The following is a 22,943-nucleotide window of genomic DNA, read 5'->3' on the forward strand; positions in this document are numbered from 1 at the left end:
GATCCCAGAGACTCTGTTTGGGGGATTACGGCTCCAAACTCTCGACTTTGGCCAGTCTCCGTGTCCTCCAACCATGGGAGCAGTGGTTTAGGGGGTCTACGCACAGACCAAGAGGGGAGCCATCAGAAGACATCATCGCGTCAAAGGGACGGAATCCCTTTAAAAGGGGGGGGGGGGCGAGGCCGCTCTGAGACCGATCAACGAAGGGGAAACCATCGTTTCTGGAAAAAGGAGTACTTCTCATCTTCCATATTTCATTATTTGACTATTATTTGACATTTCTCATGGTTTGCGGCACTGGTTTGGAATGTAAAATATTTTTTGGGGACTACTCGGGCATCCAAGTGAAAGCTTTTGGATTATCCTCTGAGGTCCACCGTGTCCTTCACCATCTGAGGGATCTACCTACTTATCCCCTCCACCTGGAACAACTTAGATGAGCTCAACCTGCTAATAACTCACCGAACAACAAGCGCAAGGCCTGCAGAGACCACTGTGTGTGACCACTGAAACCCCCGGTGGTTTGGTCTCTTTAGATGCAACTGGCCGCCTCTGGATTAACACTCATTTCTTTAACCCCAACGGACTGAACTCTTCTTCTCCTCCGTCTCGGTGGTAGCAAGCCATGCTGCTGAAGATAAAGTTCAGCCTGCAGCGGCGGGTGCACGTGGCCCAGGGCCTGTGGCTGCTGTCCTGGATGGCAGTGATATGGGGGGGCGTCATCTTTTGTCTGGGGGTTTACCTTAAGACTGAGCTGCTCCGCAGGGCCGAGGTGGAGAGATGGAAACGCACTCAAATGCACACAATTGCAATGTCAACTTAAGAAACTAAAGTTTGAGAACTGGATTAATTCAATGGAAGTCAAGCAAACATACGTCTATGTGCTCAGACTTTTAAATTTCCATCGTGGTTTGTTTGCCGAGTCGGCCGCGCTGCTGCTTATCAGTGACTTTTATTTAAACTTAGCTCTTCAATTTAATCCGCAAATAGAACCCCGCGGCGCACGCGATACCAGCGCAAACACGCGCACACCAACACTGCGGCGCACTCGTGCATGTTAAGTCGCGGGGACATTGTGTGTTTTAAAACCATTTTGTAAAAATCAACATTTGTTTCCGTAGTCTTTGGGGTTCAATGAGTATTGAATTTAGGTCACGTGACCAGCAGGTGAAGGTCGCGGCCTCCACCAGCTGTCCCTGTGAGGGATCGAACACTGATTCATTTGGATGGGGTGCATGCTGGGATATCTGGTCGGCTGCACAGGAGTACTTCATAGAAACAAATTATATACCGTTTGTTTTGAACTTTACTGCAGATACCACAGATACAAACCTGATTATTTCATAACCAGAGACAGATTTTATTTATTGAAATGACAGAATTAGTATGCTACGTAATTAGTTTTTTGACGGTAATCTTAAAACAGTAACAGGGCAAAGGCACAATATTGTTGAAACACAATTATAAACTCATCACATCACCATAGCTTTGTTTGCAATGAAGCATCTCAGCAGCTAATCAAAGCTGTTGGCTGTCGGCAGGTGATGGACAACACGGAGATCCACGTGGTGCCCGACATCCTGATGCTGGTGGGCCTGGCCTCCATCGGCACCAACTGGTTGGCCAGTCGTGCGTGTCAGGACTCGTTGGACCCGAGTCGCTTCCCCCGCTGGAGAGTTCCCCTGCTGGTTTGGTTTTCTGTGGCCGCAGTGCTGTGTTGTCTGCTCATCGCCGTTTTTGTGCTCAGCTACGCCCTGCAGGGAAGCCTGGAGGAGTCGCTGAAGGTGGGGGGGGTCACTAGAAAGACACAAAGGAAAACGCTTTGAATTAGAGAGAACTCTCCATCATGTGTTTAACTTTTAACAGATATGGACAGAAATCAGCTGCCTTGTTGTCATAGTTAACAGTTCAGCCATTGTTGAAGACATCAGACACGCATCTGTCTCTTTCCCTCCGCTGTCAGGTCGGCCTGAGGAACGGCATTCGCTTCTACAAGGACACAGACGTGCCGGGCCGCTGTTTCCAGAAAGAGACCATCGATCGTCTGCAGATGGAGTTTCGCTGTTGCGGAAACAACAACTTCAAGGATTGGTTTGAAGTCCAGTGGGTCAGCAACAGATATTTAGACTTCACCTCCAAGGACGTCAAGGAGTGAGTGAATCACAATACGGGACGTTTATGAGGTCGAAAGAGAAAACACTGGTCTGTTGAGGAAAAGGAGAAGATAAACCTAGATGAATGACAGACGAATAGACTTCACATCCAAAAAGGTCAAAGAATGACATGGAGGGAGAAAAGAGAATGATTTTAAAGTAGTGTGTAAAAATAGATCTGGCCTTTACTTTTGAAGAGAATGACAGAAATGGAAGGAAAGGCAGTTCATGAAGCAAGTAAAGAAAGGGAATTGGTGAAAAGGGCTCAGTGAACAGAATGATCTGGACGTGACGACACTTGAGATGAGAGAAGCTGCTCATTTCTCACTCATTGCAAAGTGTGCATTGAGCTAAAGATCAGGCCTCTAACTTCCCTCCCGTCTCGCTCTTCCAATCCGTCTCCAGCCGCATTCGGAGCAACGTGGACGGCCGTTACCTGTTGGACGGCGTTCCCTTCAGCTGCTGTAACCCCACCTCCCCTCGCCCCTGCATGCGCTACCACCTGACGGATAACCACGCCCACTTCAACTACGACTACCAATCAGAGGAGCTCAACCTGTACGGCCTCGGGTGCAGGCAGGCGCTGACCGACTACTACATGGAGCTGATGAACTCCACCGGCCCCGCCGTGCTGTCGGTCATCTTGGTGCAGGTGGGATACGGGGCGGCATGAACATAAACGCGCACGCTTGTTCTTTCACTTGCGGTAAAATCACAGAGGGTTCATTTAAAAGTGGGAGAGATACAACACATACAAACATGTTTGAAGGATAACTGTCTCCTGAGGACTGACTGCCGTTACAAGCACCTGAAAGGAAACTTTACACACATTGATTTTTGTCTTTTAATCAAACATTTACTTTCTAAAATAACTGTATTGACAGCACAAACAAACCAGGCCTGCGGCTGTAGCAGGGCCCTCGTGCACGTGTTTGCCAGTGCATCATTACACACCGCCTGCAGCCAAACAAACAATCTATACTTCGAAAAGGCTCAGCATGCTGCGCTTTCTAGTCGTCCGTGATGATAATAGATGGCTGCCATGCCGAGTGTTGAGGCCTCGAGCAGATTTGTGGTTAGTGTCTAATTTTCCATCCATATATAGATCCGCAAAACCAAACAGAGGAGGGAAGAGAATGCGTCGGATAAAATTGAAGATTGTTTTGCTGTTGTGCAGCAGACTTTAAGATTTGACGTTTAACTGTAATCTGTTGATTTAATAATAATTTCATCTCGACGGTCCCTAATCCATTATTTTTTACACCATTGTTGCTTCTCTCTGTCCAGATTTCAGTGCTCGTGAGCCTGAGGTACCTGCAGACGGCTGTGGAGGCCGCCATGGCTCTGGAGGACCCAGCGGGCGACAGCGACGGTTATCTCCTGGAGAAGAGTGTGAAGGAAACCATCGAAGACCTCAAAGCCCAGGCCCTGACCATGCTGAAGTTTGGGCAGGTCGACCCCGATGACGCCGAGGGGTCGCCTGAGGCTGCGGACGTCGAGAAAGATGAGAAGGATGCGGCCCCTACAGCTGGCAGTTAGGAGGGAAACGAACGTTCAGCTGGGGGGGGAAGGACGGACGGTTTCTTGGTAGAGTGATCTTACGGGTAAAACACCTTCGCCGCGGCCGAAACGAGGCAATATATATGGAATCGTATCAGGCTGCGCACAGACCTCAGAACCGCTCCTCTGTGAAGGACCCGACGAATGTGTAACCATCACAGAATGTGGCGAGGAGACGTGTAGTGCTTTTTGTTGTAACTAGAAGAGAGTGCATTAACTTTTCAAGGGGTGTAGCGCTCACACACATACACACACACACACACACACACACACACACATTTAACAACTTCTGACATGTGGCTCAAAGCTGGAAAAGCTGGAGTTCATTCTAAAAGCACTATAATATTCATCTCACGGCTGTAGAGTTTGTGCTAAACTGCAATGAAATGCTTGAGAACCTGTTAAAATGGCACATGAATTATATATTAAAGGTAGACATTTTTGACTGCTTTGCAGCGTGGGCTTCCGTTTGTACAATAATTTATACAAAGCGTGCAGCGAATGTCTGTATGTGTGTCGGTTATCTGAGTTCAGTTAGGAGAGCCGGATTAACATGTGGTGTCCTAAATGAAGCTGTCATCTCGTCTATTCTGGCAGCTCGGAAACAATCTCATAATCCTGATGTGGTTAAACCCAGAGCTGCTGCACAAGCAGTATCGACACACGCGCTGTCACAGAGGGACGCAAGAAGCGAAAGGATGCAACATGTTGCAAGTTATTTCACAAAGAAAAACATTTTTGTTGTTGTTGAGAATACAGCATTGTAATCAGTCTTAGCTTTCTACTGTGTGCTCATTGTTCCTAATTAAAACAGAATAATCTCTGTGAATGTTTTATTTTAGCAGCAAACATGCTCTCAGTGGTTGCTGAAAGATGCATTTTAATTGGTGGTTTTAGATTCAGTCATGTCCTTTAAAATGGTCAACATTTCAGTTATTTGTAACATAGTCACACGATGGGAATTTGGGGTTACGGCTTGCCGGTTTCTAAATTATTTTACAAAGCGAACAGCCAATAAAAATTTTAAAAGAAAAAAAAGAGAAGAATTAATGATGTGCATTAAAATAATTTAAAGATGAAACCTGTGGACCATTTGTGTAGATACAAAGAAGTCCGCATGACATCAAAGATGACTCCCAGCATCGGGTCAGATATAAAGGAAAAATATTTAAATGACAATAACAAATACACGTCACAGCAAGGACTGTGCAGCACCTGAATAAAACACGGGCTGCTGGTTCCACCTCGCTGCGGGGGTCCTGTTGTAGAAATAATGATGTAATGCGTGTTGAAACTGGCCATGAGGAGGTTTCGTTTGGAACCACCGGAGGTCGCTGTTGCACAACACTTAAACGTGACCTGACGAGAAGACTATAAACGCCCAGCTAATCACTCCAGAATAAACCTCACCGGAGAACCGTCCAGGTATTACGCAGAAATAAGACGGAAAGCACACATTTCAATAGAGCCGTTTGGAGATATAAGATGATATTCATTCAAATATCATCTAAACACACAACGGAAAAATAGGCCCAAATCTCAAGCTGATTGTCAAGCGCAATGCAGTTTTTTTTTTTTTTAATTTAATTTTTTAGATTTTTCGTATATCGTTATTTAATTCAGTACGTTAAAGGTCATGTCTGTGGGTTACCCAATGGGCGGAGGGCGTGCAAGGGTGTCGCTCTAAACAAACTAACAAAAAAAAAAGACGCAGCATGTGCCTTTTTGAAAAATTCCGGTGTGGTTCAGAAATGAAACCATGAAGTGTCACACAGTCAGAGAGGAAGCGACACAGGGGAGAGGACGGGCCACGCAAAGAAATGTCTAAATACTTCACCAGACGAACGATGGCTGCTCGTCTTTAATGAGCTTCCTCCCGTTGGGTTACACGATGGACTCCAACATCATGGAGACCGTAGAGGAATTCATGGCGAGTGCGTTGGCGCAATGGGTATGTCATTTAACGTTTGTCGCTTTCAGCCGCAGGAAAGCTCCTCTCCTTCTAGAGGCAAATGAAACGGACACATGGTGCGCATTATTTCCACCCACAAACATTGTACCTTTTTAGAGAAGCTCGCTTCCCAGTTTAATTCACCCGAGTTGAATAAACGGAATAGTATGTGTGGCTTTCTGGCTGTAAGCAGCTCAAGCGGCCCCTTACTTCTCCTTTTGGAAGCTCCCCTCGCCTCTTCTCTAACAGCCGCTTTCTCCTCTCTTCCCCCCCCCGCCGTAAAGCTCCGATACTTCCGTGTCCTTGGGCCGTTTCTGGTTTGCTAATAACTTACGTTGTGTACTCAAATGAATACGAGGATTTGCTGCAGCTGCAACAGAATGAATTTCCAGCTGGGTTTTTGTTCCACGCGGGAAACCAACGATGCCCCCGATGGGAACAGTATTTACAATCGAATGTGACACTGGGATGAGCCTCTTTATTGTTGCCCCGAAGAAGGGGGGGGGGGTCATAGGTCAGGGCGAGGAGTAGGTCAGGGGCCTGCAGCAGGGGGAGCTTTATTATTTGCTGAAGGGCACTTCAGCAGCACGCAGCGGGGGCTTCACCTTATCGGCTGCCTGTTTCTCTGTTTACAGACAGTGCAGTTTTTAGAAGGTGCAGGTGGGAATAAACCTCATTAGATTGCAGTTTGCATCGGCACAGCTGATCCCAGCAGAGAGAGAGAGAGAGAGAGAGAGAGACCTTGGCCGCCATCCTACTTGGCTGCCCGTCACTGTGAAGTGCTTCCCAGTGTGAGAGCACATATCCCACCTGTCCAGACAGGTGCAGCGACTCAAGTGGCTTCCGGTGGGAAAATGTTTGCATCTTTGTCCCTCTATCTCTCTCTGTACCTTCTCCCTGCTACCGTCTCTGTCTCCCCTGTCTTTGTTGACCTCCCGGTACACACACACACACACACACACACACACACACACACAACGTAATCCCTCCCTGTCTCTCGCAGGTTCAGCTCTTTGAGAAGATGTTGGAGAGGGAGGACAGCGGGCCGCTTTACAGCCAGTACATGGAAGTAAACTCAATTTCCCAAAGTGCCAGGGATCGTTACACGAGGCTGACCGATGGGATATTCCTCAATGAGATCATGAGGATCATGTAAGATTCATCAATTGTCTAGCTGAAGTATGACGTTCTTTCAGATAGGGATGTTTGTATATATATATATATATATATATATATACAGTGGGTGAGTCTGTCATGCAATAAAATGCAAAATATATATTTTTAAATCATACAATGTGATTTTCTGCATTCGTATCATTCCTGCATGCTTTGTAAGTGGGAAACCTGCAAAATCGGCAGTGTCAAATACTCAAATCAAATACTTGTTCTCCCCACTGTGTGTATGTATATATATGTATATATATATATATATATATATATATATATATATATATATATATATAATATATATAGAATGCTAAACAGCTGATTAATTTGGTTATTTCAACAAATAATTGAACGTGGATTCCCACAGCCTGCTTCTCAGGCTCATTAAAACTGCATTCACCCTGCTTCATTAAATGCACTGCAGCATGATAATTTCTCATTTGGAAAATGGTTTGCTGGTCTGTTTGGTCAAGCTGCTGTAAATAAAAAAAACAAACCGTTGTGTCTTTTTGTGTGTTTGTCCCAGAGACCCCAACCCCAAAGTGGAGCAGCTGTACGACAGCGAGACAGATGACCGCATGTCGAAAGTCCAGAACTTTTCAATTTTAAACCGACACATCAGAGCCTTCTACCAGGTAGGCAAGAGTTGCAGGGGCAGGAGGGTAATTTAAGGCGAAGCGATAATCAAGCGCAAAACCAGGACTGATGGTCTGACAGTTTCTTTCTCAGGATGTGTTTAAAGATTTTTAAAAAAAAGGGCCTCAGGAAGATTGTACATTGGACTTTCCTTCATCAAGGAGACAGAAACATGATTGTCTGCTGGGTACGTAGGCGATGTCTAACACAGATCACCCGTCCGCGTTGGGTTTTGCGGCCCGTTGTGCCGACATCAAGTGGCCGATTAATCACCCCGAAAGGTCCACTTAGTACAGAGAGTCTCTCAGCCAGACGTCTCCAACGCCCGCTGCTGTGCGACTGAATGAGCACAAACCACAACAGGCCGACATCCTTCGTCCAGACGCCGATGTGCCGGAAAGGACGCGCTTCATTCAAACTAAAAGACGTCTGCTGATGAAAGGACGGCGTATGAGACCCGCCGCGTGATTTAAGCCCAAACGCAACAAAGACAGACATTCACCGCTGTCCTGCAGAGAGGAACAGCAGTACTGATAGATATGTTACCTGTTAGCAGTCAGGCGAACACACGGACCATCCCATTACCGGTTGGTGGTTATTTTAGTGCTCTATTTTGTTAGCTGAACAAATTAAGTGGGTATCTGGGTGTACTTCTGCAGTAAGGCAAGGTAATACTGAGGCAGACACACACACACGCAACCGATTGATCGAGTGTGGACTCAAACGATCCTCAGCCGGCCATAAATAGAAACGTCTTGTTGAAGAAGTTCAAATCGGTCTAGAACTGAACTGAACTCGGGGGCAAACACCACATGGTGAGGCAGGGCGGGGGGGAGGGGGGAGATGAGGGCCGGAGAAGCCGTTGTATAAACAACATGATGAGGCTCAAGCATTGGTCTCAACACACGTCTATGCAGGGGGGCGACGCATCATTTGCACCATAAGAAGAGACCCTCACTGGACGTGTCACAGCTTAATATCAGGCAAACGGGTGGAGAAGAAGCGCTTGAGCGAGAAGCTAAACATTTTAGCCGCAGTCGTGGTCGGAGGGTTGAGGCAGGAAAGTGAATAAGAACCAAACACACAATCTCGTGTATTTCATAATGTGACTTGCGAACGCCTGCAGGCGTGGAGGAAATGACACAATTCTTTCCTCACAGGATGATTCAAAGGCTTCTGTTGTCGGCAGAAGAAAACCTCCCCCGAGCAGCAGTCAGGTGGACTGAACATGCGCCGCTGAGGCTGTCACACGATGCAAAAAAAAACAAACAAGTCTACAAGGTTTCACTTCCTAATTTTCAGCGAATCACTAATGTCCCTTGAAAGCTCAGAGCAGCGCAGGACGGCAGCAATAACGGGAAGCTGGTGTCAGTCGGCACCACAGTTCCACCTGGTTTGCTCCCAACGGGCTGCGCTGTGTCCGCGGACCTTCAGTTCCACGTGTCTTATGGTTTTATATCCTGCTGCCTTCTGTTCGTCATGGAAGTGTGATTGTGGTTGCGAGTGTGCGTGTGAAGAGAGACGTACACACAACGAGCGGAGTGTGACGCGTGTGACGAGCGGTGATCGTCTGCAGCCTGGTGGAACTTCATTTCCTCTGTGGTTTTCTCTGTTGTGACATAAATGATCATTATTGTACCCTGATCTGTTTCTTCTACATGTCTATTTTTCATGCTGTTTGTGTAATTATATTCTATTTGTCTGTTCTATTCTGTATATTCTGTTGATTATATTAGACCCCTACTTACCCAATAGTAATACGTTTTCAATTCTGTTTCTTTTCAATTATATTCTGTTTATCTGCTAACCCTTTTCATTCTGTTCTCTTTTTTTGTTGTAGCTCTATTCATTTTTTATCCCGTCCTCTTTGTTTTAGTCCATTTTGTGTTGTCATTTGTTCTATCCTTTTCTATTAGATTCTGTTCTGTTGTTTTCCATTATATCTTATTGTATTATATTCTAATCCACATCTCACTTAGTATTCTGTCTGTTAATGGGTTAATGGGAATTTAATTATTAATTTCTCTTGCCTTCTAATTTATCGAGCCTCCACATTTAAAGGTCTCTGTCCTCACTAAAAACTGTATACCTTTTATACTTTTAAGGCTACTAAACCTCCAATACACTACTTTTAAATCAACATGATGAAATCTGGTATTCACATGTTAATAAAGGAGAAGAAAACATAAAGAAAAAAAGAGAAACGGCCGACAGAAGAACTTAAAATCAAAACCAGCACCGATCCAAACAACACAATGTTGAATTATTGATAGAAAGATGGGATTTGGGAAAGAAAATGTAGCAGATTGATTTTCATCTGCTGCTGCGCTGTAGCCAGCTGCTTGAAGACAAATATTATTTCAACCTCAGGTCTTCTTCGTACAACACTGTTTTCTCTGTCGGCAGACTCACTGAGAGATAAAGGCAACTGTCCCATTGAGATTCATGCACCAACCAGCACTCCTCATGCCGTTTGCCTCTGCAGGTTGTGAAAGCACCAAATGTAAAAAGCACAATGCCAAACAGGTCTGAAGCAAACACCAACCCGAGTATTTGGGCTGCGCGATGCGAGGCCATTAGCTCGCCAACAACAACAACAACAACAAGCAGCTTGTCTGTGATTTCTGTCTCCTGCAAGAGTGTGTTTGGCTTCGTGGACCATGAGCTGCACGGTGACCAACACAGCAACATCCTCCACAAAGAAAGCGCCGGCCTCTTGGCGCATTTCTTTTCTCGCTCTATGAAATGTATGAGCTGAAGTAAGAGAAGAGGTGTAATTGGGACTGTCTCCTGGTGGTTTCGGCCCGATTGATCGCGGGAGGATTTAAACAGGCTTTCAGAGCAGTTGGGAGAGGAGCCGGCCAACGTCGGAATGTGGCTCTTTGACAGAAACAGTTTTAATTAACAGAAAATGTTTGAGGATCTAGTAAGTAGAGAAATAAAGTATCAGTCGGACGACTTTGCTCAGATTCTTTTCGCAAAGTCATCCGTCTAATTGCACTAGATGGCAATGTAGGAGGAGGAGGAGCAGCAAAGCAGCCCGCAGGTCCACACGACAAATACTTGCTGCCAGGAGAGCCGGGTTTCTGGAACCGGGGATGTTGGTGGCTTCTGCCGTCCAGCTTGATTAAACCTAATTTAAAATCTGCCAGGAGCTTAGTCCAAGATCTTGGAGCAGGAGATACAGCTTCCAACTAACATCCAATAATAACAACTATATGAATGTCGTAGGCTCCAGGAAATAATGTGTCCGTGGTGGTTTTCTGTGGTTTGTTAGCTGGTTCTGACACATTACCCCGATTATCTGCATCCTTTCACCACACGGGGAACCGCCATTCAGAAGACTTTTATTCACCCATCGTATTTCTTTTTAACGCTTATTTTACATCTAGATGGTACTCAGAATAAGCTCGAATGAAAGATATAAATCCTAACATGAAGCCTGCTTGACCTGGAAGGATAAACGAAAAGTCGCTCTTATCAGATATCGGCTCTTTGTTTACACCATGCGGCGGCAGCCTGGTGGAAAGTCTTTCTGTTGTTGTTTATCACGGCTCAGTGGGGGCAGAAAGGCAGTAGGGGCCGGCCAATTTATTTCTTTAACCCTTCACACTCATTCTGCTCATCAGGAGGACCTGCAGCAGTTGATATTGATGCCCCTCCCAAACGTGGCCATTCTGGGGCAGGACCCCATAACAGGTACAAGACACGTACACAATCCTATCAGCGCCGTGTCTCCCAGCAGCAAGAAACTAATTATACTTTATACACCAGTCCGTACCTCTGCTATCTGCGAGAGGCACTGAGGTGATACTGAGGTTGGTGTTTGAGGTGGGGGGGGGATATGATGATGGTGATGACGATAACGATGATGGCGGTTATTTATTTTTATGCTCTCAGAGGCAGCCGTGGAGGAGCTCAGGCGGCTGCTTCTCCTCCTGCTGGGATGCGCTGTGCAGGTGATCACACACTCACATGACCACCGGGCCTTTACAAGGTTGATAATGACACCAGTGTGGTTTTACTTAACCGTGACGGACCAGAGTAAAAGAATAGTTGTGGAACAGTGTCCCCGGAGAACCCTAACAACCAAGGCGAGCCCCGGGTTCGCACTTATCCCACACTTTCAGTTTATGACCGGATCGGTTTTTACTAGGATCATACCACGTTTCAACTCTAGACTCACACACACGCACGCGCACGCACGCACACCTCTGACTGTGTGTCATCCATCGTGTCTGCAGTGTGAGGAGAAGGAGGCGTTCATTCAGCAGATCCAATCTCTGGACATTGAGACCCAGGCGGCCATCGCCAGCTGCATCCAGCAGGTTGGTTCAAGTTGATGGAATCATGCATCGCCCCCAAATATATATATAAAAAAAAAAAAAGGCTTTCAGCGACTGGCCGGTGCTGCGAGGAGATATAACGATGCTTTCTGTTCCCAAAATAAGAATCTCTTCGCTGTCTGGCCTGTAGGCAGCCAGAGTGAAACTAATGCACCTTCTGCCGGCGCTTCAAGTAAGCGTGAAAATGAGTTACTTGTTATTCTGCCGGCGGCCTTATAAGGACCTCTGCGTTCCCCTCGCTGCCACCGTAGGATGGATCCTCCACATCCTCCCCTCCCCTTCATCTTTTTTTTCCTGTCATTCTGCGCCATCCTCTCCACTACAACTTAAATACCAAATTGTACTCTTAAAAAAATCCTCCCACCCCCGCGAATAATCGCCGGCATTACAAAAACAGCATGTTGCATATCAGCGTGTCTGAATTACAGTAACAGCATGTTGCCCAGCAGCTCTTTTCGTGCCAGGTTTCTCAGCCTCATAAATCATAGCGGGGAGAGGTGCTCTCCCTGTGTGGATGGATGCTCCCCCCCCTGCTTGCTGTTCATAGACCTTCCACCCGAGGACATTTCAAACCTGTCTGCATAACCATTAGTTTTGCATGCATTAGTCAGGCATTTCTGGACACTCTTCCCCGGCAGTAACATTTCCAAATGAATGGGATTTTCTTCCTTTTGTGAACATATGCATCTCTGCTGGGTGTTCACACTGCCTTCACACCGCCGGGGGTCGTTTGTCCAGGCTTCCCCCGGTCCCACGTTGATCTTATCATGTGACCTGAGAAAGTGTCCTTGCTGCAGGTGACGCAGGATCCTCGCGCGGTGCTGCCGCTCAGGTGGGAGGAGCTGGCAGAGGTGGAAGGTGCGGACTTTCAGCTGGTGTTCACCTCCATGACCAAACAGATCCAAAACCTGCTGGCGCAGAGAGACACACATCTGGAGGTACACACACACACACGCAAACATTTTCTAAATGTCTGCAGAGTCGGATGAAAAGATCGATACCACTTGTAGAAAGATGAAACCGCAATAGAAAAGCGACCTACAAAGTAGCTCCAGGGCTGTAGGATGAATTAATATAGAAGGGCACTGTGAAATCGAGCATATCTTTGTGGTCAACAAAAAGGAACGAAAATGAGACCTATTGAGGTACACAATGAATGATGATACCTTTTTTGTTGCTAAAACCTAAAGACTTACACAAGTAAGAGGGTGTTGTCTTAATTTGACTCTGGCCTGTATTCAGACCTTATTAAAGAGATTATCTTTGTTTTGGACGGTGAAAATTGCTGTAGACCTTGAGCTACAACCGTGATATGAATGCAATGTAAAATATTTAACTATGATCAAATCATTCTACCGACTCAAATAAGCTCATATGTGTGTAAAACAAAGCTTTTAGTCCGTAATTTTACAGGCATTCCTATTGGAAAGGTTAGAGACAATAACGACACAATCAGTTTGAAGTAAATGATGATCATTGATCATCATTTACTGTACAAAACTCATTTTGGGTTCAAAAACTATTTAGTTTGATTCTCGCAAACTCTTCTCTCTCGTGTCTCATTCTCTCTACTTGCATCGCCTCTCTCCCTCCCAGAGGATCGCAGAGCTTTGTCGGGAGCGGGAGGCCCGGCCTGACTCACCCACGTCGCCCCAGGGTGGTCACGGCAAGGAGGCACCCCGAGGTCTGGTACTCCAGCTGGCAGACAGCAAGGCCACCCTGCGCCGCCTTAAACAACAACTGTGAGTGTGTTTGTGTGTGTGTGTGTGTGTGTGTGTGTGTGTGAGATTCAAGAAAACTCCAGAGAACCTTTAGAAAAGTTGCAATAAAGGTCAACTTGAAAAATGTGCAAATGAATTTGTCACACAAAACTGTGAGTTGTTACTTAGCAACGAGTAAAATACAAATCAGGCACTCACTGCTTTGACTATATCACAAAGGTCACTGTGGGCCAATTATAATTTCTGCATATAAGTGTTTTTACGAGTGAAGGTAATGTTCCCGAATGTATCACCGAAATAAAATAGTTTAGACAGAATAGTGTATTTGTTTATTTGACTTTTCTTCAGGGAAGATAAAGGTGATCAGCTATTGGATTACAACCTGGAGATTCAAACCATGGAGGACCAGCTCAAGAAACTTCACAAAGAGGTACAGACTGAAACCGTGTGTTCAGATTTAGTTCTTCCTCTGTAGAAAAAGAAGATATTCCAGCTTTGGATTGAAAAAAAGAAGCTTAACCAGTTTGCTAATGGCTGCAGCACAGCACAGGCAGCAGCACAAGGCACAGGTGGCATTTAATAGCCAATGAGTAAATTCTCCCGGGTTATGTACTTAGCCGCAGTTAGACAACACTCATTGAAGCCAACTACAATGTTTCCCTGAAGAACTTTGGTCTTTAACTTCTGTCTCTGCTAAACTCACAGTTTAGTCACTCAGCGGGAAGGATGCTGGATAACATCAGACCTTTGCCAAAACCTAGTCCTGGTACTCACTTTAAACTAAAACCGTGTAGATAATTAGCCTTAAAACATGTCAAACACATGAGTGCTGCACACACACACTCACACATACACACACACACACACACGCACATGTCCTTCTTCCTCTGTTAGACTTTGTTAACGCCACATCTTAGATGTTTTCACAAACTCCCTTGACCTCATCCTCTCGTGTGTGTGTGTGTGTGTGTGTGTGTGTGTAGAACCGCTCTCTGCAGGGTGAGGTGAGGGGCATGCGCGCCCTGCGGGACGAGCTGGACTGCGCCCGGGAGCGCGCTGCGCGCGGCGAGCAGCTCCAGACTGAGCTTCAGAGCTGTAAACACAGACTTTGCAGCCTGGAGCTCACACGCACGCAGCTGAAGGTAGATGCACCCGCACACACACACACACACACACACACACAACACGCATACACGGCTCATTACACACACTCCTGAATGAGAAAACACGCAGTTCGACAATATTCACACCATGAAATACATTCACGTTGCTTCGGCAGTATTTGAGTCTCCCATAGAGAACACGATGAAACATACTCACGAGGCATTCGTGCTCATCCTCCCACAAGCACACACACACAAAACGACAAACCGATGTGAGCATTACCCGTGAAGGTCACTTCAAGAAGATCTCCCTTTTAACTTCCCAGAGAGAAGGTACTTACTGTTTTAAAGACATACCTGTTTATCTCAAAAGGCATGTACTCCCCCTCATGGCCCTGAGCGTTTCAATCAGGAGCAAATATGTATAGAATATAATTCTGATGCTTAAAGCCAGAAGACTGGATTATATTGTGTGATGTCATCAGATTTAACAGCCCGAAGCTGCTCTATTGATAAAGAGCAGGAGTACCTCTTCATTTATTGGAGCTTTTACAACCCAATGAGATTCATGCTGAAGTGGTAGAACTATTCTTAAGGCAGAAAAAGGGCATCAGAGCGTCCTGACTGTCTTATCTCATCCCGGCTCCGTGCTGCATCTCCTTGACGATCAGATGGCAGGATGATTGTTTAGTTAGCACCAGTACAGTTAAAGCAATGTGAACATTGGATGTTCTCCTTTAAAAGGAAATCCCATCCCCACACCCAGGAACAGTAATACATTTTTTATTACATCTTGGGTTTATTTGCCTAGTTGTGGTCATTAGTCCTATTGGTCTATTTAACATATTACTCACCTGGTGTAACCACTTTGTATGTGCTCACTTTTTAACTTCTATGTCGAGTCGTTGGCTTGTTCAGACGTCTAATAACTTGTGGCCCTTGACCTGTCTTTCTTTGTTGTAGCAATGTTGCTGTGTTTCCTGAGAAAATGCTATTGTCCCTGCTTGAAATGATGGTGAAAACCCAAATTGCCTTTAGCTGCCACTAAAAAGGCAAAAATGTGGATCAGAGATAGACGCATACAACCCATGTGATTCTCTCAGCACATGCTTGCACTGAATGTCTACCTATCAGACGACATCACTTTTCATAGCATGTGACGTTCGTGCCACTTCATCCTGCTGCGTGTCTCCTGTCCGTCTGTGCACGGCGCCCCCTGCAGGAGCAGCAGCAGCTGTGTGCAGCGCTGCAGGAGACCAAAGTTCTTCTGGAAGAACAACTGGCCGACGCGCGGGCGCGCTGCACCTCGCTCAGGGAGCTGGAGAGGGACAACATTCTGCTGCGCCATAGAATCATGGACGTGGAAGGGGTCGGTGTCATTTAATCTTTGTGTTTGGTTTACATGCTGGCTGTATTTGCGCAGCAGTAAGTCAAAATCCTGGCACCTCGTTGCATTTGTACACTCGTGTCCAAAGCAGTGGCGTTTCACAATGAATGAATGTTTGTTGTTTGTCTGTTTGTGCGTGTTTAGGAGCGGGACATCGAGAGGCAGCGGGTTGATGAGCTGCTGGAGATGAACATGAGCCTTGAGGCGGACTTTAGGCACAACAACCGCAGCAGCAGCGGCGGCGGCGGTGGCGGCGTTGCTGCTCCGGTCCACGCGGTTCATGGACGTTTCCTCCAATCAGAACTGAACTCCGACGAAGAGATGATGGACCTGATTGGTCAGAGCACCTGCCTTTTCATATATCCAGTCCTCTTTTCCTCCATTTCTCTTTTTCTTTATAACTTCTTCTCTCTCTCTCTCAGGTGAGAAGCCGCTGAGCGTGGAGGTGGGCGAGGCTTCGACGCTGATGCTGCTGGGAGCGGAGCAGGAGAACGCGGAGCTGAGGAGACAACTGGAGGAGCTGCAGGCCCAGCAGGAGGTCGGGGTTCAGGGATTGGACGGGGGGTTGACGATTGGCAGAAATGTTCAATGAAAGTGAATCCGGTAGTAAATAATAAAGATTCAACATGTCTGTAATGTGCTTTATATTTGATGGTATCATCACGTCTTGGTAAAATTCATTTAAGAGAATTTTTGATGAAAAATACCAGTGGGGCAACGTTTCAAGTCAAGCAGGCGTCAGACATGAAGCCCGTCGCTACCTGAGTAAATGAAACAGGGAAAGCAGGAAGCAACAGGAGTTAAACATTCATCTCTTTTTGCTTCAGGCTGATTCTCCGGAGGACAAAGATGAGCTGGCTTGCCTGAAGACGGAGCACAAGAACGCACTGAGAGAGGTGAAAGGGAAATCAAGGTTGCAGTAGACTGGAATTGAACCGAAACCTGACAGAAATAGTTTCTAGGCGACACAGTGTAAACAGGGCAATGTTTTAATTACATTTGATGTAAATGATCAGCGCATTAAATGATTGAAGCCCTTTAAATGTCATGGCGGAAGATACGGAAACTCTGGGACTGTTGAAACAGCCAGTTAATATTTTTTTACATTGTTTTACATATTTTCTCTGGATTTTGAATTATTTATGATGTTTTTCAGGCTGCTCTAATTAGTTTTGTATGGTTGTTTGTGCAGAGTTGTGCCTTCGTATTCTTTCTCTACAACCAAACAAAAATCATTAAAATAGTTTGCTAATTTACCTGCTGTCCTTTATACCACCTGAAAGCTTTATCAGTAACAACCAGAGGTGGTTTCAGTCTTCTTACATGTTCGATACACCTACCAAAAGAAAGGAAAGAAAGACAAAAAAATATCGCACAATATCTCACTTCCAATAAAAACGTCTGTTTACTTTCAGCTTCAAAACGTGAAGAATGAAACTGCCACTTTGAAGCAGCGCCTTGAACAGCTGTTGACCAAACCGCAACAAATAGAAGAAAAACGGAAGGTTGAAGGAGAGAAGAAGCCTAACTGCAAGGAGGAGGAGGTGGAGGAGGAGGAGAAAGAGGAGGAGGAGAAGGAAAAGGAGAGAGGAATCCAGGGCTATGAAGGCTGCAGGGGAGAGGGGGAGGGAAGGGTGCGGATGATGGGGGTGAGAGAGGGTGGAGGAGAGATCATTGTAACCCAGAGGGAAGCAGGAGTTGGAGAAGAGATTGTCCATGTTGAAGGAGAAAATGAGGAACGATGCGATGAGGAGATCGAATCCAAAAGGAGAGGAGAGGCGGAGGGAGGACAAATAGAGAAGGTGAAAGAAATACAATTAAAGAAAGAACAAACTGCTGTAGCAACCAGCTCAGAGATCCACGACCCCCCCAAAGGCTTAGAAAACAATACAGAGACCACGTGTGCAGACCAGGCTCTTTGTTCCTTGCCTGGTGCTGATGTGGAGCTTCTGACAAAGCGGCTCCAGGAGGCCCACGAGGAAGCTGAACAACAGGCGATGGTGGCCCAGGACCTGCGCTCCAAGCTGGGGGAGCAGAGCAAGAAAACTTGGGGGGCTGAGCAGCGACTGGTGGTCCTGGAGGCTGAGCTGCAGCGTCTAAAGAAAGCTGCTGAGAGTCTGGGAGACGCCCGCAGGCAGATAGAGGTATGGATGGATGGATGGATGGATTGATGGATGAATGGATGCATGGATGAATGGAGTTACATTCCTTGAAAATGGAAACTTAAAGAGTTCCTTTTTTTTAAATGATAGGAAACTATGTGAGCCATTGTTTATAATCGAACCGTGTCCATCAAGTGACTTTTCAATGTGCAGAGACGTCTGCATTAATAAATGATTCCCTCACTCAATATGCTCCCGCCGTGTTCTCAGGTTCTTCAGTCCGAGGGTCTGGCTTCGGAGGAGGAGCTGTGCCGCCTGCGAAGCCAAGCAGAGCTTCACAGGATGCAGACCACGGTCATCGCCACCCTGGAGGGGGAGCGAGCCGCTCTGGAGAGGGACAGGGACGCGCTACGCAGCGCCACGGACGCCCTGCGCACCGCCCACCGCAAGGTAGAAGAGAACACGGCCACAAACACACAAACGCGTGATGCATCCGTGACACCAAATGCTTCCAAGACCGCGGCAGATGTCATTTTTCTTCAGGCAGAGAAATGCATGTAGAAAAGTACAAACCAAATTAAGAGTTTTTGTGCTGTGACATTAATGTTGTTATTATGTAATCTATTTAGATACTTACTAGGTTACATTAAATAAATTACTCTAAACAGGGGTTCTGCTTGCCAAATGATATCTGGAATATAATTATGCTATTACATGGAGAAAGTGCTCAGCAGGAGTTGGATTTGACAGCATGACGGGAAACTGATTCAAGCTGAGAATGAACAATGTTTTCATACAGCCGGTATTGTGAGAGTTAGTTGGCTTTTGAACTGAAATATTCACATATTTATATGAAACACACGGATATCAGAGGTGTACATTTATTCAGTATATTTCCCTAGATGTAGGATCAATGAAAAAAATCACACCTCTTCACACCTTCATCAATCACACCTACGCAGGTTTAGAAGCCTTTGAGATCTTCTGAAATTAGTATATATGTATATATATATATATCAATGTGTTTGATGTGCTATTTTAGTAAAGTTTCAAGACATTAGAGAAATTGCAAGCTAGGGAGAACAGAAGTGCTGAGTCAGCATTAAGGAAATACCTTAAAAGGAATTTGTGAATGCCTCCCATTCAGGGAGTATTGCACTTTATCCTCTTATGTAGAAATATCTCCCTGTATTATTGGCGGTCTTTTCATGAAGGAAAGATCTATTCTTTATCGTAAATATTGTGTCTGGACATTAACTAACCTAAACAGAACCCGTACCTTCTTTTTTTTATCAATGTGTCTACTGGGCAGTTTCCAATGAATGTGCCTGCAATGACTCCACCCTGCCACATGATCCAATGAAATCCTGTTATATAGATAACGTTATTAGAGTAGAGCACTTTATCTAGGTGTAGTATTCCTTACTTTTCTAAACGACAATTATAACTTAATTCAGAAAATTGACAAAAAGATTGATTGAATTTACATTCTAAATCTGAGGAACAACGTTCCTCAAAGTTCTCTTTGGATGTCACTTACCTTGAACTGCAATAATTGATTTTTGTAGTATACTCAAGCAGCATTTCTTTCATGGATCACATCCTCGTTTGCATGCTTGTTGTGCCGTTTTTGGCACATTGCAGAATGCTTCTTCCACTTACTTAAAATATCTTTGTACGGAATATGCATCCTGTCACCTGCGTACAATTGAGGTACTTAATACTTGTCATCTCATACATAAGTAATCTTTTTAATACAGGACTGTTACTTGTAATATTGTATTTTTGTACCACAGAATTGTTGTTTAGTAAAGACTCTGAATCCTTCCTCCACCACTGTGCATGTTATAAACACGAGGGGATCTTCTCCCTTGAGCTACTGGAAGTAAAACAAAAACAAAAGAAGAAAAAAACCCTACAGGGAACTTTGAATAATTTCCAACAAACAATTTCCACAAGTTACATCAGGAAAGAAGCAGGAGGAGAGTCGAACCCATACTTCAGCTGGAAAGGTCTACAGAGGGTGTTCAGTGACGGGTTACTGATGTCAAGCTGCTCCACGTCTCAAGAGATTTTGTGCCCTGTTGTGAAACTTTAAATGACTTTAAATGTTTTTGAAAATCGGTTATTTTCAAGATTGTTTTGAATCTGTTGCCTTTTATATTAATCCTGTTTTCAGGTGCCTCACTTCTTGTTTGGCCTCTCATTAATGAACGACATTGCTTTTTAAATGCGTGGTTAGCCAGTCCCCTCAGCCACACCAGCGTCTTGCAGCATGTCTTACTGTTATTGTTCTATTTGTCATAAGTTGTCTATTTTCAATGTGTCTGATTTGTGTTTTATTACTTGCCGCTGTGCTGGCACTAATGCATTTAATCTAGTGGCCACTCATAATAAAATGGCACTAAATTAGCATCTCTTCTCTTTTGCAGAGTGACCAGCTCGAGCTTTCCTGTCAGACTCTCAGGGCCGAGTTGGAACGACAAGGTCGGAGTTTGGAGACTTCACGTCGTCGGGAAGACGAGCTGGAGGCGGAGCTGCGCGAGGCGGCTGTGGAGGCCGAATCTCTGGCCCGGGCGCGAGACCAGGCGCTGATGGAGGTGTCCAGGCTGGAGCAGGAGAAAGAGCTGTGTCAGTCGGCTCACGAAAGCCTACGGAAGGAGGGGAGGCAGAGAGAGAGAGAGGCGGCGAGGCTGAGGCAGCAGCTGGACAGCACAACCCTGGCCCTCGAGCACAGCAACCAGAGAGCTCGGGCCCTGGACGCTGAACATAGGTACAAACACACACACACACACACACTCACGCAAACCGGCCTCTCCGCACACTTAACCCGGATCAAAAGCTGAGGTACGCAATTAACTTTACAAGGCATCACAGAGAGCTACTCGGCTGCACCATGTATTTATCTTTAATGTCAACTCTATCTTCATTCAACCCGTGTCTGACCCTGCTGCTGTGTGTGTGTGCGTGTGTGTGTGTGCAGACGGGTGCACCAGCAGCTGTCTGAATCCAAGGAGCTCTGCACTCGGCTACAGGACCTTGAGAAGGAGTTCAGCACTCGATTAACCAGCATGGAGGAGGGTAAACAGCAGCTGCAGGAGCAGTATGCAGATGCTCAGGCCAAGATTAATTCACTGTCCCAGGTTTGTGTGCGTGTGTGTGTGTGTGTGTGTGTGTGTGTGCGTGTAGTAGCCGTGACGTGGTAAACTCACTCACGCTTTCTCCCCTTATATACATTAATAGTAATAGTCCATCCTATTATGTCTTTACTGCATAAAAAAATCATTGTGTTCAAACTAAAGTCGGTGTTCTCAAAGAATATTAATAATTTTCTTTCAAAATGTTCTGGATTTGATGGACCATATGTTAATCCAAAGCATTTAAATTCAGACTGGTCACAGGTTGGAAGTGTGTTTCCCTTGTGTGAAATTTATGCATTGAAAAGTGTCCGTAGAAACAAAAACACTATGTCCTGCTGGCAATCCAATAAATGCATTTAAAGTACTGCGGTGCAGCTCCACGTCTGTCAGCGATGACACGGGAAAATGATGAAGAAAGATTGCTCCACCTTGAATGAAATAACAAACCATTGCATTTTGAGGGAAAGCGTTTAGCTTGTTGTATTGATACCTGTCAGGCCAGTGAAAACCCTCCTGTTAGTATTCATTTACTATCTGCTAACTTCTACTGTGAGCATTGAATTGTTAACTTGCTAACTATATAGAATTAGTATGCAGTGCAGAATCGGTACTAAAGTATGAAGGTGATTCTGATTCCTATGAAGATCGCTCTTTTATTTTCGCTCAGATTCTAATCTTTCCTCTTATTTCTCTCTCTCTCATCAGGACCTTTCAAATGAGCGGGAAAAGTCCCTGAAACTGTCCACCGAAGTCGAATGTCTGTGCCAGAAACTACAAAAAGCCGACGCTGAACTAAAGACGACCACCGGTTCTCTCAGCCAATCACAGGAGAGAATAGAGTCGCTCTGCCAGAGCCTGAAGAAGAGTGAACCTCTGCACCAGAGAGGAGGGAGTGTGGAGGTGGACGCTTCGAGTTCATATTCAGACTCCTCGGACAAAGTACACATTTCTCAGACGCAAACCCAGAAGACGTCACATCTGGATCCGTCCCCCGCAGCTGGCGAAGGTCGGGACCTTTCCTTGACCCGTGAAAACGCAGCAGAGACGGAAAGGCAGCTGAGTGAGCGGGTGGCGGAGCTGGAAGGAGAGGTGTGTAGCCGGGTTTGAACATATGTTTGTGAGCATAAGTATATATATATATATATATATATACATATATGTCTGGACGTCTGTTTGGTTTGCTGCTGCTCATCTGTGATGATCGATATCATGTTTAAAATGTTGCTCTAGAGATGCTCGACGACTACCAATCCACAGTAGGCCGCCACTTCCACGAGTGCAGCACTTAATTTCCAGGACTGCCGCTTTATCTCTGCTCATCAGTTTTTATAATGTCACCTCAGCTACCGTTAATCTTCTTCTATTACTATTTCTTCTGCAGCTCTCTCTCTCTCTCTCTCTCTCTCTCACATAGACACCCACATAAGTATTATTAGTCAAATGTACTGGAAGCGACTAAAATAGAAGTATGTTCTGTGATTGATTTAATATTTGACCATTAATACTGAAGCATTAACGCTGATCGTGGTGGAACTGGTTTTCACCACTTTAAATATAGTTGTTTGTAAGTAAGTTAGTTTAGTCGGTTGCTTCCCTAAAAGGTCACGGTATAAATCTGTGTGTCATGAGAGGAGAAAGAATTACACAAATACACATCATTTTTGAATTCTTGCTTCT

General features: G+C 45.5%; 2 protein-coding genes and 1 long non-coding RNA gene across 3 annotated transcripts in view; 2 read left to right on the forward strand and 1 right to left on the reverse strand.

Moving 5' to 3' along the window:
* On the forward strand, positions 1–4,536 carry LOC120817716 (peripherin-2). Its single transcript, XM_040174184.2, has 5 exons — positions 1–772; positions 1,542–1,784; positions 1,964–2,151; positions 2,559–2,805; positions 3,441–4,536. Exons 1-5 carry the CDS (start codon positions 626–628, stop codon positions 3,690–3,692), a joined length of 1,077 nt encoding a protein of 358 aa, XP_040030118.1. The 5' UTR covers positions 1–625; the 3' UTR covers positions 3,693–4,536.
* LOC144406119 (uncharacterized) lies at positions 1,340–6,117 on the reverse strand. The gene is made up of 3 exons (XR_013467302.1): positions 5,875–6,117; positions 3,468–5,715; positions 1,340–1,797 (listed from the first exon to the last, which is right to left on the reverse strand). It is a non-coding gene; the product is annotated as an uncharacterized LOC144406119 (long non-coding RNA).
* The window catches only part of ccdc88b (coiled-coil and HOOK domain protein 88B), a 27,562-nt gene continuing 10,040 nt past the window's right edge, over positions 5,422–22,943 (forward strand). Inside the window, exons 1-19 of the mRNA XM_040174183.2 lie at positions 5,422–5,664; positions 6,668–6,816; positions 7,358–7,466; positions 11,097–11,166; positions 11,368–11,426; positions 11,712–11,795; positions 12,611–12,751; positions 13,410–13,555; positions 13,883–13,964; positions 14,518–14,676; positions 15,860–16,006; positions 16,169–16,361; positions 16,447–16,562; positions 16,852–16,920; positions 17,440–18,168; positions 18,397–18,576; positions 20,559–20,899; positions 21,110–21,269; positions 21,972–22,355. Of these exons, the coding sequence (XP_040030117.2) occupies positions 5,578–5,664; positions 6,668–6,816; positions 7,358–7,466; positions 11,097–11,166; positions 11,368–11,426; positions 11,712–11,795; positions 12,611–12,751; positions 13,410–13,555; positions 13,883–13,964; positions 14,518–14,676; positions 15,860–16,006; positions 16,169–16,361; positions 16,447–16,562; positions 16,852–16,920; positions 17,440–18,168; positions 18,397–18,576; positions 20,559–20,899; positions 21,110–21,269; positions 21,972–22,355 (3,405 nt within the window). The 5' untranslated portion in view covers positions 5,422–5,577. The remainder of the gene's footprint in view (positions 5,665–6,667; positions 6,817–7,357; positions 7,467–11,096; positions 11,167–11,367; positions 11,427–11,711; positions 11,796–12,610; positions 12,752–13,409; positions 13,556–13,882; positions 13,965–14,517; positions 14,677–15,859; positions 16,007–16,168; positions 16,362–16,446; positions 16,563–16,851; positions 16,921–17,439; positions 18,169–18,396; positions 18,577–20,558; positions 20,900–21,109; positions 21,270–21,971; positions 22,356–22,943) is intronic.

This window comes from Gasterosteus aculeatus, chromosome 4 (assembly GCF_964276395.1).
Source record: "Gasterosteus aculeatus chromosome 4, fGasAcu3.hap1.1, whole genome shotgun sequence".
In the NCBI taxonomy this organism is placed as follows: Eukaryota; Metazoa; Chordata; class Actinopteri; order Perciformes; family Gasterosteidae; genus Gasterosteus; species Gasterosteus aculeatus.

What these genes read in the sequence shown, in the direction of transcription:
- LOC120817716 (XM_040174184.2), top strand. Translation starts at nt 626, where the DNA reads ATGCTGCTGAAGATAAAGTTCAGCCTGCAGCGGCGGGTGCACGTGGCC. An exon ending in AGCTGCTCCGCAGGGCCGAG is followed by an intron (nt 773 to 1,541) that starts GTGGAGAGATGG and finishes GGCTGTCGGCAG; the next exon opens with GTGATGGACAACACGGAGAT. An exon ending in GCCTGGAGGAGTCGCTGAAG is followed by an intron (nt 1,785 to 1,963) that starts GTGGGGGGGGTC and finishes CTCCGCTGTCAG; the next exon opens with GTCGGCCTGAGGAACGGCAT.